This window comes from Periplaneta americana, chromosome 11 (assembly GCF_040183065.1).
Source record: "Periplaneta americana isolate PAMFEO1 chromosome 11, P.americana_PAMFEO1_priV1, whole genome shotgun sequence".
Taxonomy (NCBI): domain Eukaryota; kingdom Metazoa; phylum Arthropoda; class Insecta; order Blattodea; family Blattidae; genus Periplaneta; species Periplaneta americana.
The window spans coordinates 147,874,943-147,892,808 of record NC_091127.1 but is presented as its reverse complement, the minus strand read 5'-3'; the positions used below and the strand labels follow the sequence as shown (position 1 = coordinate 147,892,808).

General features: G+C 34.4%; 1 protein-coding gene across 3 annotated transcripts in view; it reads left to right on the top strand.

The window, feature by feature from the left end:
* The window catches only part of LOC138709440 (carbohydrate sulfotransferase 5-like), a 585,125-nt gene that overhangs the window by 499,498 nt on the left and 67,761 nt on the right, over positions 1-17,866 (top strand). For all 3 annotated transcript variants that reach the window (XM_069840209.1, XM_069840207.1, XM_069840208.1), the window contains one exon: positions 15,788-15,835. In XM_069840209.1, the coding sequence (XP_069696310.1) occupies positions 15,788-15,835 (48 nt within the window). The remainder of the gene's footprint in view (positions 1-15,787; positions 15,836-17,866) is intronic.

The window sequence follows — 17,866 nt, the reverse complement described above, 5'->3', positions numbered from 1 at the left end:
GGATTAATCTTGCTCAGGATAGGGACCAATGGCGGGCTTTTATGTGAGGGCGGCAATGAACCTCCGGGTTCCTTAAAAGCCAGTAAGTAAGTAAGTATATGTCTATAAAAAGGTGAGTCCTTTTCAGCAATAATTACAATTATTATTATTATTATTATTATTATTATTATTATTATTATTATTATTATTATTATTATTTGGCCTATTATTATTTCTTATTATTAATTATTATATTATATTATATTATATTATATTATATTATATTATATTATATTACATTACATTATTAATCACGGAATATAATTCCCCCCCCCCTTTTCTATTCGTTGGTATGTGATTGTTACAAATATATGTACAATTTTATTATTTCTTAAATTTAAGCTCTTTGACTCATCTCTTTACTGCAATCGTTATTATTCTTATATGTGTGTTATTCTTTGTTTTTGGCAACCCAGGATGCCTGGGCAGACTATTTCTTGGAAATAAATTACAGTATATATAATTATTATTATTTCTTATTATTAATTATTACACTATATTTTGTTATTATTATATTATATTATATTATATTATATTACATTATTAATTCGATTAATTAGAATATGTCTCTATAAAAAAGGAGAGTCCTTTTCAGCGCTTCGCTTCTGTTTTTTCCTGCGGTATTTACTCTATAGTCTACTTAAACGTGCTACTTTTATTTGTGTCACTATGTATCTGGTCTCTTGTGGAAAAAAAATATCATCCTACCAGGAATACAACACGAATTGAATGGAATTATAACCAGAATCTACAAAATCCTTTTTGTTTTTACTCCTCACCCTCTTCAATTCAATTTCCAGCCTTAAATATTCTAGAATTATAATTATATGTTAGAAAGACATGAAAAAGTGCGACACTGTTCTTGATGTGTAGAGATAACATTTGATTCCAAATGCAGCAAATAAAATATAGTGGATATAAATTTAATTCACGGACATGTGCTTGATGCTGGTTCCTTGACATGGCATAAAAATAAGTATCATGTTTTCCATTCATATACTCGTATGTGAGCTTGTCGGAATTGTATGTGATGAAATATACCCCTACATACCATTTTATGACCGTTAAAGCAACCATGCATACACCACTACAGCTTGTTATGCGTGAAATTAAAAACAAGCTTAATAAAATATTCAGAATTACACCAACTAGCGTGGAGCTTGGCATAATTAAAATGAAGTGAATATCAAAGGCGTGAGCATTGGGTCGCTGGAAATCACAGAGAGTACAGCACAGACATGCGTATGGTATGCCTTTTCACTACATCTCGTCCGTTGTAGTACTTTAAACACTGTATTACTAACAGCATTTGGTCGTGAATCGAGACTCGTGTGGTACAGAAATTAAATTATCTCGAGGGAAAGACGAATTTTGGTCCTTCCATAACGTCCACAACGACTCTTCGGTTTAATAAGTCTCCTATAAGACAGAGTAACGGGCGTTTTCCGACGGTAAAAGGCGCCCGGAACGTGGTACAGACGAATTTCCGGTAGGTGTCCGCTATTCAGACGAATCTTTTTTATATACATTTCTGAAATTGTAATATACGTTACAAGAGTGGTATGATGACGTTTTCATGGTCGAGGAAAAGATTGAAAAAGCGAAACGTAGTTGAGCTTTTTTAATTTCCGAGAACATGAAAACAAACATACCGCTCGTGTATCGTACATTATTTTGTGCGAAGATCATTTATTACATACCTGAAAGACGAATTTCTAATTAGTTGCAATGAAATCTCCATGTTGGTTTCTGTTTAATGACGGCAACTTCGGAAAACCAAAATATCTTTCTTCAACTTTGTTGCTATAAAATTTTTTCTGTGTTTACTATACTCCAGCAGGCCGTGATATACGTCTGTCTTTTTTTTTCCCCCCAGTCTATAAATGCGAACTTAAAACAAACGGTAAGGTTATGTAATGATTTATTTTTCATTTTAATATTTTAACAATATTATTTATATAACATATTGCAGTAATAACATCGGCATCTGGAATCTTGTTGATTTTTTCACGGCTTCCTTAATGTTACTTGTATCAGGAATGCAATAAGTTTCGTGGAGTAGTAGACTTTACTTAATTTTTGAAAATATTTAAAAACAATAATTAACATTGCAATTTAGGTGAAATTGCAGTGGTAAGTTTCCAATTTATAATTATTACTATGTTAAACGTCTCTAAAAATAATATGTTAAAAGCCTAAAGCAGTAAAATGAATGTCGCGCTTAAGCGGTAAGAAGAGGGAAATTGTTATGTGTGTTACGTTGGGAATACTGAATGTGGTATTTCACACTTACCGCGTATTGGTTCTGTGCGGAAACCAAGCAAATACTCACGATCTCACACAAAATTAATTACATACGTCTACAACCCTGTAATAGTCGCGCGCTCAAATGCAACGTCAGTGATCGCGTGGATCATGTGATTCATATTCTAAATCAATTTTTACAAATAATTTTATATATATATATATATCTTTTTGTTTACTTTATCTGGTTAATTATTAAGAGAGTCAGAATTATATTCATTTTTTTTAGAAATTCTCAAAACAATTGTTTGTCGAATTACTTATTATAATAAATGCTGTAAAAATATAAATTTAGAGACTGAGAACATCTACGGGGAGCACAGTCGTTTTCCAAGAACTCACCAACTTAATTACCCGCCAAGAAAATACTTCCTTAACATTTGTCAATTACAGAGACTAGCTGGGAGGTTAAAGAAATATACTACGAAAGTAGGTACCCAGATGACAGATACAGGAAGTGCTGCCATCTCGGATCACTAACCGTAAATAAAGTACTGGATTACTATTGTGATCGACGCGACCACTGGTGGGTTGAAATATAACTTCCAAATAAATGAAATCTTACCTTCTTTCTCTATTTCTTTTTTCTTCCTTCCTTCCTTCGTCATTTTCATATCCTCCTTTCATACCGATTTACAATCCGATGATATGAATTAATTTTTTGATTATGCAGAATGTCATTTATGTAAATTCTGAACATGAAATCTCATCCTTTTATTTTGGTGCATATCAGTTGGTTTATTTAGACTTGCAAAGTATTTTCAGTAATTCTGTAATTCAAGAAAATAAATCATAAACGATAATACTGTATTTACTACATTATAAACCACCTTAATTGTTGCAAAACGCGTGAAACATAAAAGTTAATGAGAAAATGTGTGTCGCCTTCATAACACATTCATTTGTGCATAATGTAACTTTTACGTGAAATATCTATATTCGACCTACAAACTGGGAAAAAGTATAACAATTTTGTGTAAGATGAATAAGATGAAGTACCTAAAGTTTATAGGGGCAGCACCATCCCTTTCTTAATTCATCACACAATAGATGGCAGTTTACAGATGATATGATGTCGTACGTCGATAAGATAACAGTTGACCTTGCAAGTGAAGCTATACAAGTCCACTTAAATAAGAAAGGTTATGTAGTTAAAATAAAAAAGTGAAGGAATCTATACAGACTGGTACGTGGTACATGGAATGGTTCATGGTGTGAGAGGTGATAATATTGATGATTCTTAACTAAAAAGTTTTTCTGAACATATGGCCTGTACTTAACAGTATCTGACATACAGCTATTTGAAAATCACGGGCGTCAGTCCCATGTCCTTCATCAGCACTCATATTCGGACATAACCAAAACGACATTAAGTTGTAGTAGGATCAATGAAACGTATCCTGGGCGTTGGATCGGTCGCGGTGGAGTCATTGCTTGGCCACCGAGGTCACCCGACATTACTACATTGGATTACTGTGCGTGGAGTTGGCTTAAGAGCGAAGTCTACAACAGCAAAGTGGAAACTTCCCGGTCGCATTTTACTTGCTTGTGCTCAAATAAAGGAATGTCCGAATCAGCTCAGATCAGCAACACAGCTGCTGTCTACAAGAGCTGCAAAGTGTATTGAAGTTGACGGTGGACTTTTTGAACATGTACACAATTAAACAGAACATAAAGTAACAATTTTTTAATTTACTATCACTGCACTTTTCAAGTTCCTCATTGTTTCCATTAGTTTTCTCCGAAACCGTTAAGAGCAGGACATATGTTCATATAAACTTTTCTGTTCAGAATCATCAATATTATCACCCCTCAAACCATGTACCTTTTCTTCTCACTCACTCTGTATTTATAGGGAAAATTGAAATTTATAGCTTTTATAAGAACCAGTATTGCTTGTTGTGGAAGCGAAAAATCGCAGTCAGAGTACATACGTACCTTACACAATAGAAAAAGAAAAGATAATAATGATACTAAAAACGGTAAAACGAAAATGTACCAAAAATAATGTAAAAGAACGTATAATGTGAAGACAACCTGAAGTCATGCGATTGTTATTAACAAGCAGGAAATGTGACGATATAAGATTCGATGAAAACGACGATTAGTAAAATTTCAAGGCTAAACGAATTTATTATTTCAAAGTAGTAAACGACAGTAGAATCTGTTACAGTCGAAGACGACAATGATAATTTAATAGTACATTATCCAACGAGCCTATAATGATAGTAATTAAGACGCGAGTATGTTTGTTTATGAAACGAACGCTAGCGAGTTTCATAATTTTCATACGAGCGTCTTAATTACCATTATAGGCAAGTTTCATACGACTTTTTATGCTCGACCATATTTCTAACTTGAAATTATTCAGAAGTATTCATTTTATTCGTATCTGACTGAAGATCGGAAGTGACCTTGTGCATAGCTCGTAAATTGTGAGATGTGCGCAGACGCGAAAGTATTGATTTTTTCCGAGGAACAATAATGTCATCGATCTTGATGTAATCTTGAGAATAACATGAACTAATTTTGATATAACCTGGAAATTGATTTAGAATTGAAAAACGAGATTACAAATTGAATTTATTTGAATATTATTTACAATTAACGCTAATTATTATAGTAACAGAACATAATCTTCTGCGACAGTACTGGATTTACAGCCTCCGTGACGTTTCCCTCGTTGTCTTTCGATTGCATATCCGAGAATAATCGAAAACCTGAACTTTAATGAATAGGTGTAATTTAATGACATGCATTAAAGGACTGCTACCAGGTGTATAATTACTACATTTAGGCATGGTCGAGCATAAAAAACTAGTGAAAATTTTCGTCTGTAGAATGGATGAACAAAAGCTTATGCTCTACTTATATGAAATTTCCGGTCCCTTGCAAATGTGTTCAGCACCGAAAGATAAATAAATCAGGTAATTTATAGATGCGACACATTTACCTCTTGTTAATTGAAGCTGTGCTCAGTTGTTTATAGTTATTGCAGAATTATATTGCTTTTAGTCACCGTTGAACCGTGATTCTTTGTCTGCGTGCGGGAATGCGGCGACACAAATTATACAGTGTGCAATGTGTTAACATTGTGTTACACCAAACCTCCCAGTTTCGTCCTGCACAATAAATATTCTGGATAACGTTAAAAGATGCAGGAAATCATGTTTGTTTGATCGTTTCAAATGACGCAATGAAATAAAAATTGAATTTCTAAATAATTAGTTTTTAAATTACTAGTTTAATGCAGTCTTCTTCACTATAGCTCCAGTAAAAGCTTTCCTAAGCTATAAATTACCGAACTCCGTTCGTATTCATGTCTTCTTCCATTCTGAACGACGCATGTGACTTTGCCTTACTGTCGACATTATCGTCTTGAGCAATTGTCATACGTAATGTTGACCGCAGGATCAGGGAATCCGGCTGCTTACGAATGTATAGAGTTGATTCACATTCCATACAAGAATGAGGATGAAATGGACAAAATCCAGGAAAACAAATCGATGGCTAAGAAGTGATACCTCGTATCTGTGAATTTGCAGGTGAATCAGACAACCGTTTTAAAAATTAATTTCTCTCAAAATAGACAAACTTTTTATGCATGTGTCTGCTTTGCAAAATCTTTTACTGAAGGACAAAATACTCCGAATTATCTGCTATCGCGCTTTCAGTTTCTCACAACTCTTCGAAACCGGCATCAAGCACTTCTTCCTATCCCTCATCATAGAACGTTTTTATATTCATCGTTCTATACTGTAGAAATACCTCGCCTCTGGAATTCGTTACCTAATGACGTCAGGGACTGCCGGACTTTATCACAATTCAAAAATAAAAAATTGGAAAAATTTGTCTTATTTAATGCTTTTTAGGCATTGCTAGAAGTGTTGATTTGTGTTTTTTTTTACTCTAGATTAAAATTCCAAGTTTCTTGTTTAGGCCTATGTTAGCTAATTAGTTAGGATACAATTAATTATGATGCTTAATCACTCATTTAAAGTTTGTGTGACCGCAACCTGTGTATATTTTTGTGTGGCTTTACTTTGTTTATAGTGTTTTTTTCTCTTTTTTATTTCTTGTGTGGCTTTACTTTGTTTATAGTGTATTTTTTCTTTTTATTTCTACTATTGTATTTGTATTCCTGGTGATGTGGAATGGAAGGCCTGATGGCCTTAGTTACACCAGAATAAATAGATAGATAGATAGATAGATAGATAGATAGATAGATAGATAGATAGATAGATAGATAGATAGATAGATAGATAGATAGATAGATAGATAGATAGATAGATAGATAGATAGATAGATAGATAGATAGATAGATAGATGGATGGATGGATGGATGGATGGATGGATGGATGGATGGATGGATGGATGGATGGATGGATGGATGGATGGATGGATGGATGGATGGATGGATGGATGGATGGATGGATGGATAGATAGGATTAGATAGGATTAGATAGATAGATAGGATTAGATAGATAGATAGGATTAGATAGATAGATAGGATTAGATAGATAGATAGGATTAGATAGATAGATAGGATTAGATAGATAGATAGGATTAGATAGATAGATAGGATTAGATAGATAGATAGGATTAGATAGATAGATAGATAGATAGATAGATAGATAGATAGATAGATAGATAGATAGATAGATAGATAGATAGATAGATAGATAGATAGATAGATAGATAGATAGATAGATAGATAGATAGATAGATAGATAGATAGATAGATAGATAGATAGATAGATAGATAGATAGATAGATAGATAGATAGATAGATAGATAGATAGATAGATAGATAGATAGATAGATAGATAGATAGATAGATAGATAGATAGATAGATAGATAGATAGATAGGATTAGATAGATAGATAGATAGATAGGATTAGATAGATAGATAGATAGATAGGATTAGATAGATAGATAGATAGGATTAGATAGATAGATAGATAGGATTAGATAGATAGATAGATAGGATTAGATAGATAGATAGATAGATAGATAGATAGATAGATAGGATTAGATAGATAGATAGATAGATAGATAGATAGATAGATAGATAGATAGATAGATAGATAGATAGATAGATAGATAGATAGATAGATAGATAGATAGATAGATAGATAGATAGATAGATAGATAGATAGATAGGATTAGATAGATAGATAGATAGATAGGATTAGATAGATAGATAGATAGGATTAGATAGATAGATAGATAGGATTAGATAGATAGATAGGATTAGATAGATAGATAGGATTAGATAGATAGATAGGATTAGATAGATAGATAGGATTAGATAGATAGATAGGATTAGATAGATAGATAGGATTAGATAGATAGATAGGATTAGATAGATAGATAGGATTAGATAGATAGATAGGATTAGATAGATAGATAGGATTAGATAGATAGATAGGATTAGATAGATAGATAGGATTAGATAGATAGATAGGATTAGATAGATAGATAGATAGGATTAGATAGATAGATAGATAGGATTAGATAGATAGATAGATAGGATTAGATAGATAGATAGATAGGATTAGATAGATAGATAGATAGGATTAGATAGATAGATAGATAGGATTAGATAGATAGATAGATAGGATTAGATAGATAGATAGGATTAGATAGATAGATAGGATTAGATAGATAGATAGGATTAGATAGATAGATAGGATTAGATAGATAGATAGATAGGATTAGATAGATAGATAGATAGGATTAGATAGATAGATAGATAGGATTAGATAGATAGATAGATAGATAGGATTAGATAGATAGATAGGATTAGATAGATAGATAGGATTAGATAGATAGATAGGATTAGATAGATAGATAGATAGATAGATAGATAGATAGATAGATAGATAGATAGATAGATAGATAGATAGATAGATAGATAGATAGATAGATAGATAGATAGGATTAGAAAATAGATAGGATTAGATAGATAGATAGATAGATAGATAGATAGATAGATAGATAGATAGATAGATAGATAGATAGATAGATAGATAGATAGATAGATAGATAGATAGATAGATAGATAGATAGATAGATAGATAGATAGATAGATAGATAGATAGATAGATAGATAGATAGATAGGATTAGATAGATAGATAGGATTAGATAGATAGATAGGATTAGATAGATAGGATTAGATAGATAGGATTAGATAGATAGGATTAGATAGATAGATAGATAGATAGGATTAGATAGATAGATAGATAGGATTAGATAGATAGATAGATAGGATTAGATAGATAGATAGATAGGATTAGATAGATAGATAGATAGGATTAGATAGATAGATAGATAGGATTAGATAGATAGATAGATAGGATTAGATAGATAGATAGATAGGATTAGATAGATAGATAGATAGGATTAGATAGATAGATAGATAGGATTAGATAGATAGATAGGATTAGATAGATAGATAGGATTAGATAGATAGATAGGATTAGATAGATAGATAGATAGATAGATAGATAGATAGATAGATAGATAGATAGATAGATAGATAGATAGATAGATAGATAGATAGATAGATAGATAGATAGATAGATAGATAGATAGATAGATAGATAGATAGATAGATAGATAGATAGATAGATAGATTAGATAGATAGATTAGATAGATAGATAGATTAGATAGATAGATAGATAGATAGATAGATAGATAGATAGATAGATAGATAGATAGATAGATAGATAGATAGATAGATAGATAGATAGATAGATAGATAGATAGATAGATAGATAGATAGATAGATAGATAGATAGATAGATAGATAGATAGATAGATAGATAGATAGATAGATAGATAGATAGATAGGATTAGATAGATAGATAGATAGGATTAGATAGATAGATAGATAGATAGATAGATAGATAGATAGATAGATAGATAGATAGATAGATAGATAGATAGATAGATAGATAGATAGATAGATAGATAGATAGATAGATAGATAGATAGATAGATAGATAGATAGGATTAGATAGATAGATAGATAGATAGATAGATAGATAGATAGATAGATAGATAGATAGATAGATAGATAGATAGATAGATAGATAGATAGATAGATAGATAGATAGATAGATAGATAGATAGATAGATAGATAGATAGGATTAGATAGATAGATAGGATTAGATAGATAGATAGATAGATAGGATTAGATAGATAGATAGATAGATAGATAGGATTAGATAGATAGATAGATAGGATTAGATAGATAGATAGATAGGATTAGATAGATAGATAGATAGATAGGATTAGATAGATAGATAGATAGATGGATGGATGGATGGATGGATGGATGGATAGGATTAGATGGATAGGATTAGATGGATAGGATTAGATGGATAGGATTAGATGGATAGGATTAGATGGATAGATGGATAGATGGATAGATGGATAGATGGATGGATGGATAGATGGATAGATGGATAGGATTAGATAGATAGATGGATAGGATTAGATAGATAGATGGATAGATGGATAGGATTAGATAGATAGATGGATAGGATTAGATAGATAGATGGATAGATGGATAGGATTAGATGGATAGATGGATAGATGGATAGGATTAGATAGATAGATGGATAGATGGATAGGATTAGATAGATAGATGGATAGATGGATAGGATTAGATAGATAGATGGATAGATGGATAGGATTAGATAGATAGATGGATAGATGGATAGGATTAGATAGATAGATGGATAGGATTAGATAGATAGATGGATAGATGGATAGGATTAGATAGATAGATGGATAGATGGATAGGATTAGATAGATAGATGGATAGATGGATAGGATTAGATAGATAGATGGATAGATGGATAGGATTAGATAGATAGATGGATAGATGGATAGGATTAGATAGATAGATGGATAGATGGATAGGATTAGATAGATAGATGGATAGATGGATAGGATTAGATAGATAGATGGATAGGATTAGATGGATAGATGGATAGGATTAGATAGATAGATGGATAGGATTAGATAGATAGATGGATAGGATTAGATAGATGGATAGGATTAGATAGATAGATAAAATATTAGTTAATTTTACAATTTTGTGAACATAGTAACTTAGTTATTCTAAATAATAATGTAGTTAAATTAAATTTCACTTTTGTATATACTCTTACGACCTATCAATTCTTAAGCATCGAAATAATTATGACGACGGTGAGGGTCACGAGCATACCTCTGACGGTAGTGTGTTTTCCTGCTGTGTGTTCTATTCTCGCTTGAGCTGATTTCCTGTTTGGCTTTATTCAGAGGATTTCCCCAACCATAAGGCGAATGTCAGATAATCTATGGCAAAATCTCGGCCTCATCTCTTCAAATACCATCTCTCTATAGGCAATTCCACCGACGCTAAGTGTGAAAAATGTGGTGGTGGTGGTGGTCGTGGTGGTGGTGGTGGTGGTGGTGGTGGTGGTGGTGGTGGTGGTGGTGGTGGTGGTGGTGGTGGTGGTGTTTTACACCATAACTAGGTTATATCCTGTAAATAATTGATAACTTTTACTCCTTCGTTGCACAGATTTTTCTTGTTCTTGCCTGTTATGATCTAAATTTTATTTTTTTCTTGAATGTCGAAGTCTCATTTTTTATTGAACTTTCATTCTTAGGTAATTTCAGCATATTTTCTCTTTATTTTTATGTACATTTTATTCATTTATTTTCATTAAAAATATGACTATCTTCTCTGTTCCTCGCCGTACCTGCGTGGTCTGAGTCGTCATGTCTTGGACTGCGAATATTTGTAATGAACGACTGTTCGAGTCCTCGTGGAGGAAGAATTTTTCTCGTCACCCAGCATCGTATGAATTTGGGGAGCTACAGCGAATAGCGAAATCCGGTTTCGTAAGCCAACTATGTCTCATCATGTTAACCACACGCTAACCTCGTACTGATTGGATGATCGTTCATCTGTGCTGAGTTATGTGGACATGAGACCAGCTGTCGGCTGGTCGGTCTTGGTCCTCCATGGGCTGTCGCTCCACGGATTTAATTTAATTTTAAACTTAAGTAGTCTCTAACTTTACTACAAGCCTATAATTTACCATCTTTTGTGCATTGTCAGAGTTCTTGGCTCAGGTACTGAGAGACCTACACCACTTAGTTAGTCAGACACTATTCAGACTGAATCACAGGCGCCGGATCCAATTTCCCATCATTACAGTACATATTTTACAGCCTGCAAGAAGCTCTAATCTGCTGCTCAAACATAGGAAATTTATACCTAGGTTAAATCCGCGACAAATAATAGGGTACTAGTGCCTTGTGCAGCAAATGCTGCAAACTAAGTTCATTAGACGTTCAAATAAAAATTTTTCAGATTTATTTTCAATGAAGAATACCAGACATTTTGAAAGTTAGCCTATTTGCTTCCATAATAATGAAACATACTCCCTCTGAATGTTTTTTTATGCTAAATATTTTTTCTTGAACGTATCCACCTTCAGTTTTTGAGTTTCAACGCGAAAACGCAAGTAACAATGTCAGGACGATCAATGGGTTTTTCTTGTGGGAGTAAAGCAATAGCTATTTCAGGTCATTGTGGATTGAAGGTGAAAATTAAAAAAAATATATCAGATTTGCTATGCTTTCGAACAACAAACATAGCATCTTGGTAGAGCTGCTGCATGTAGAGCTTGAAATGTAGAGGGTAAAATCATTTTATCCTGCTGAAATAATCGAGAGACTACAAAATTTTGTAGGCCTCCTATTTGATCAGTAAGTAATACCGTCTTTCCTTAGGAACTGTAATTTTTGCGCTCTCTCGAGCCAATACTGAAGAGAATGACGCATGTAAGTATCTACACCACACTGCCATTAAGTATATGAAAAAGCCCAACCCCACTTGATTAATAACTATAACCATATTTGATTTTTAATAACAATATTATTATCTTACGCACGTTTTGTAGTTTTAATTAACATCATGGCATTAACTATAATAATATTTCTTTTCTAATGGTATTAATGTCATCAAGCCACCTCAAGTTTTGTAGATTTTAATATCCAATACACAGTTGTACTCAGAAAATTACACACCGCAGAATCAGACCTGTAAATTATTTTTAGTCTTGAAGTTTTTGATAATCAATTGAATTTGAGCTCTAAATATGTCGGCTATCTTGCAGGCCATGGCCTTCGTGTAATAGCCTATTGTTTATTGTAGTGTGTGTTTTGTTTTATTCAGAAATGCAATTAGTTCTCAAAACTGACGAAAGATGGATTTTGGAAAATAGGAATATAATGTAGGAAAATTAACATTTCACTGAAAACTACTATCTTTCTGAAAAACTTTCGGTTCCAAGCTTCAAAATGACGGATCATTCATTAAAATCCGTTCAGCCGTTTTCCCGTAATTTCCATTACCAGTTCAAATTATATACATATAAGTTATATATATATATATATATATATATATATATATTTGTAGATGAAAAATGTGATTTTCTAAGTATGTTTCGGCTTTCCATCTGCGTTTGGACCATCTTAATTTACACAGAATAAAAACAGGACCGCGCTCTGGTTTCTCACGATACATTTTTCCTTCATTCGTCTCACATTTATTCTATCTCTACAGGTTTTAAGAAACTTTGGCATTTGAATTGCAAACTTCCTTGGTTTAAAGCGTCAATTTCCATTTTAATACAACCAAAAGTGTAAATATACGGATAATTTTATATGCCTTAGTTTCGTATGCAGGCGGATCTTTCACTTTGTAGGGAAAAAATTGGCTAAAATATAAAAATATTTCATCTCTCTACACAAGCGATTCCCAACCTGGGGTACGCGTCGAGCCATTCAGGGTTAGGCCTACTCTTGTTCCCTCGGCTATGTTAATAAACAGAATATTTATACATTGAGGAACCAATGTATCCTCGAAAGCATACTGTGTGGTGCGGTATTTGATCAGCTGTAGTTGTTGGACTGTCCTTCTTGAATCACACGATTACATTACTGCACAGCTTTAAAAACAAATATAACATTGTAAAATCCCACCATGGAACGAAAAGTTACAGCTGACGCCAGGGATTTTGGCGCGTATCCTTGCGTACAATGCACAGTCTGCGAGCATCTATTGATGTGTAGCTGAAAATGGTACCATCTCCTATACACGTCACTTCAGCAATCTGCCAACCACAGCTGTCAGTCTTGCTGCCCAGACTGCGGCAAAAGTAAGATACTCGCACTTAACTTTCCTGCGGTGTGTCCTTGAGTACAGTGTCCAGTCAGTGAGTTTCTGTTGTCACTGCAGCTGAGAACGGTACCTCCTCCTAAATACACGTCACATCAACAATCTACCATTCACAAGTCCCAGCTTTATCGCGTATAGATTGCTACAAAGTTAGACACTCGCACTTAAGTTTCCCATTACTTATTTCACATGCCAAAATCGGTGGCGCGCCCTATAGAGTTGTATGACTTGAGGTTTTCCCGGCGTGATTGGAGTACAGCATGGAAACCTGCCATCAATACGCTTCGATCACCAGCACACGGCAGACAGTCGGGAACAGCAACTAGTTCCTGATTGGCTACCGCTTCCACCAACCAGAATGTGCCTGGCGGTCGGGACTAGGAACTAGCTCCTAATTGGCCCGCAGCGGGAAGCCCTACTATAACATATATACGGGCTAGACATGGTCCCACATCACTTCATTCCCTGAAGAAGATGGCAGAGCTAGCCATCGAAAGCTTGGAAGCAAATCTCGAACTCACCTGGCTGGGAACCCGAGAACAGTTGTTAAGTTACATTTGTTCGGATAAAATTTCTGCACATTTAAAGGACAAAACCAAAATTCTGTCAATCATTTATTATCAGGCTTCGAGACTTCGGACCCGATACAATAAGTTTACTGTGCATGCACTATAGGTTGTTGACTCGCTGCAGGTAGATAGAGATGTGTTGAGGTAACAACGTTGCTGTTTAGAGTAGAGTAGAGTACGGTAGTATGGGGAAACACATATGTACATTCTGGAAGTAAATATACATTACACAATGATAATGTCAAAAGAATGTGAAAAGCATTTATTCTCCTGTCTTTTATAAGCATTTGTGTTTAATTATACACAGATACATTCTCAGTGTCTCAAACGTAAATCTTTTTCGGTTATCTGCCGAAGTTTGTACTGTAGAAAGCTGCGCTTTACGTCGTATGACGTGATAGGAGCAAAACGAAAAAACATCATTGCAGTCTCTAAGAGACAGTCCTTTATTCTCGGGTGACTCTATGTCCACTAATTTGCTGTTTATGTTACACAATGTTCCATATCCGTTATTTTTACTTAAAATTGATTTCCACTTCTGTTTTACACGTTCAGTAACCGGTGTACTTGATGTCTCATTAATTCTCTGCATCATTTTCTAAATTAATTTGAGGGGTTCCGGCATCTCTTGCTCTGACTTCTCTAACCGTGTAATAGTTTCAGACACAGTTTGTATGAAAACCAAATGATTCGTCAGAACCTTCAAATCCAGAGCGTTTTCCTTTGCGTATTTGTTGGCATTTATTCTACAGTACTCCCACCCACTGTACGCTTTACCACTATACTCAGTACATCGTTATGCGGATTTCCCACTGAACTGCTCTATCGGGTCCGAAGTCTCGAAGCCTGTTTATTATCATAATACTCTGCTCTCTTAAACTGACTGAGCATATTGGGAATTAAATCAATGGCTTTCCCAAAACATCCTATGAAATGTTTCATATAAAACAATTTTTATCCCGAAAAGTAAGCAAAAACGAGAAAAATTCCATTGAACTTTTTTGTTTGAAATATCTCAAACAATAACCCCATGAAATTAATGACAGTACTTACGGTTGAAAGTGAAATAATCTTGCAGATTGAAAGGGACGATAGAGTACACTTAAACTAATAGAAAACCTATATTACGTTTTGTGATTAAATGCACGGTTAATTAGAAAATTAATTTGGACGTTTCAGCAGACCGGCAACACCGCCGCTAACACACACTTCTAGTAATATAGATGTAAGAAGTCAACGAATTCGGTCTGTCTTGTGCTAGGTGAGCTGCTGTCTGGCTCGACGTTGCAATCTGCTCGCATCGTGTAGTGGCTTGAAATTAGTAGTTTTTTAAATTAAATTTACACGAAAACCGTTCCTTTAATGTCTCTCTTACCATTTCCCTCTTCCATTCTTTGTTCTTCTTCTAGAGAAAAACGTGTTTCCGCACATTTTGGGAACATAGGGCTAGTTTTATTTTGCATTTTTAGCTTCCGTTGCCTATTTTAAGGGTTAATGCCTTATTTGTCCTTTTTTTCTTGGATATTTTTTGTTATGTAGGCACGTATACATTAAATAATAAATAAATGAATCTCAATTTATCAAGCATGCTACAATATATTATTTCATTTATTGTTTCAGTAATTCTCGGAATGGAGGGCCGTCTCGCACGTCCACTACAGGGAACAGGTAAGCTTTTGTACTAGTATTCAATCTTTAACACGACTAAACAAGAAAGAGACGTGTTTTCTTTCAGTCAAAGTTTGTTTGGGCTCTTAAGTTTTCCAACAATGTTTTTAAAATACTACTACGGTATAATTTAACAGTAATTACGGTAAAAAAAAAAAGACCAAAACTTGGTCGCTTGTGTACAAAGCTCGCTTAGTTTTCTATGCTGCTCCGAAACCATGTTGCCAGTTTATCACTAGGGGATAAAACTCTGCACGAGAAATTCCAGAGAACTGTTCCATCCTCCCTAAGTGTGTCTTACGCACTTTTTTGTCAATTGAACTATATCCTCTTTGGTCGGTTTAAAACCTGAACAGCAGGTATTTAATTTATTGAAATGAGATTCTAGTAAAATAATCGACAGGTACATAGCTTTACTATGTTGCATATATCAACTACATGTGTGCAAAACTGCCGCTCTTCTGTCGCAACGGATGAATCTGCATGAATGACGATCCTTGTATCCCTCCATTGGTGTTCTTCTTGTAGGCCTATTCCCCTTGTGCTCCTTGTTCTGCTTGTCTTTCCCTTGTTATTCTTGACTTTTCCTTGTTCCTTTTGTATTCCTCTTGTTCTCCTTTATCTTCCTTCGTTCTCCTTGTATTCCCCTTGTTCTTCTTATATTTCCCTTGTTCTCCATGTGTTCTCATTGTCTTCCCCTTGTTCTCCTTATATTTGCCTTGTTCTCCATGTGTTCTCCTTGTATTCCCCTTGTTCTTCTTATATTTGCCTTGTTCTCCATGTGTGTTCTTCTTGTCTTCCCCTTGTTATCCTTATATTTACCTTGTTCTCCATGTATTCCCCTTGTTCTTCTTATATTTGCCTTGTTCTCCATGTGTGTTCTCCTTGTCTTCCCCTTGTTATCCTTATATTTACCTTGTTCTCCATGTATTCCCCTTGTTATCCTTATATTTGCCTTGTTCTCCATGTGTTTTCTCCTTGTCTTCCCCTTGTTATCCTTATATTTACCTTGTTCTCCATGTATTCCCCTTGTTCTTCTTATATTTGCCTTGTTCTCCATGTGTGTTCTCCTTGTCTTCCCCTTGTTATCCTTATATTTACCTTGTTCTCCATGTATTCCCCTTGTTCTTCTTATATTTGCCTTGTTCTCCATGTGTGTTCTCCTTGTCTTCCCCTTGTTATCCTTATATTTACCTTGTTCTCCATGTATTCCCCTTGTTCTTCTTATATTTGCCTTGTTCTCCATGTGTGTTCTCCTTGTCTTCCCCTTGTTATCCTTATATTTACCTTGTTCTCCATGTATTCCCCTTGTTCTTCTTATATTTGCCTTGTTCTCCATGTGTGTTCTCCTTGTCTTCCCCTTGTTATCCTTATATTTACCTTGTTCTCCATGTATTCCCCTTGTTCTTCTTATATTTGCCTTGTTCTCCATGTCATCCCCTTGTTATCCTTGCATTCCCCTTGTTCTCCCTATATTTCTCTTTTCCATGTGTGTTCTCCTTGTCTTCACCTTGAAAAACTTATCAATTAGCCATTCTCGCATATTCTTATTTCGGTTATGTAACTCTGTGCAGTGTGGTACTTGTAGACATTATCACTTCCTCCGTAATATTCAATAAAATATCCTGTCGCAATAGATGGAAGTACAGAGAAGTACATGAAGAGCCGTCCGCACCAACTGGACGAGTCAGGTTCGGGATAGGTTTCCTTATGCGTTTCAAGGACTACAGGAATCACCGATGTGAAGCTATCAGCTAGAGTAACTCATATACATTACGGTCACACATTCGCTGCCTTCTTCATGCTAGAGATTAATTCATCTTCTTTCTCTTTCTTCTTCTCCTCCGGCCTCTGCTATTTCTCCTTCTCGTGTTGTTTCTTTCATTACATTACAGATTAAGCCCCAGTTACTTGTTTTGACCTCCAGTTCATATTTTTATTGGACAGACTCGGGCTGTTCCGCAGAAGGGTTTGGACATAATTATCCGTTCCGACTTCTGTGAACTGTAGCCGTTAATTTTAACCGATTGC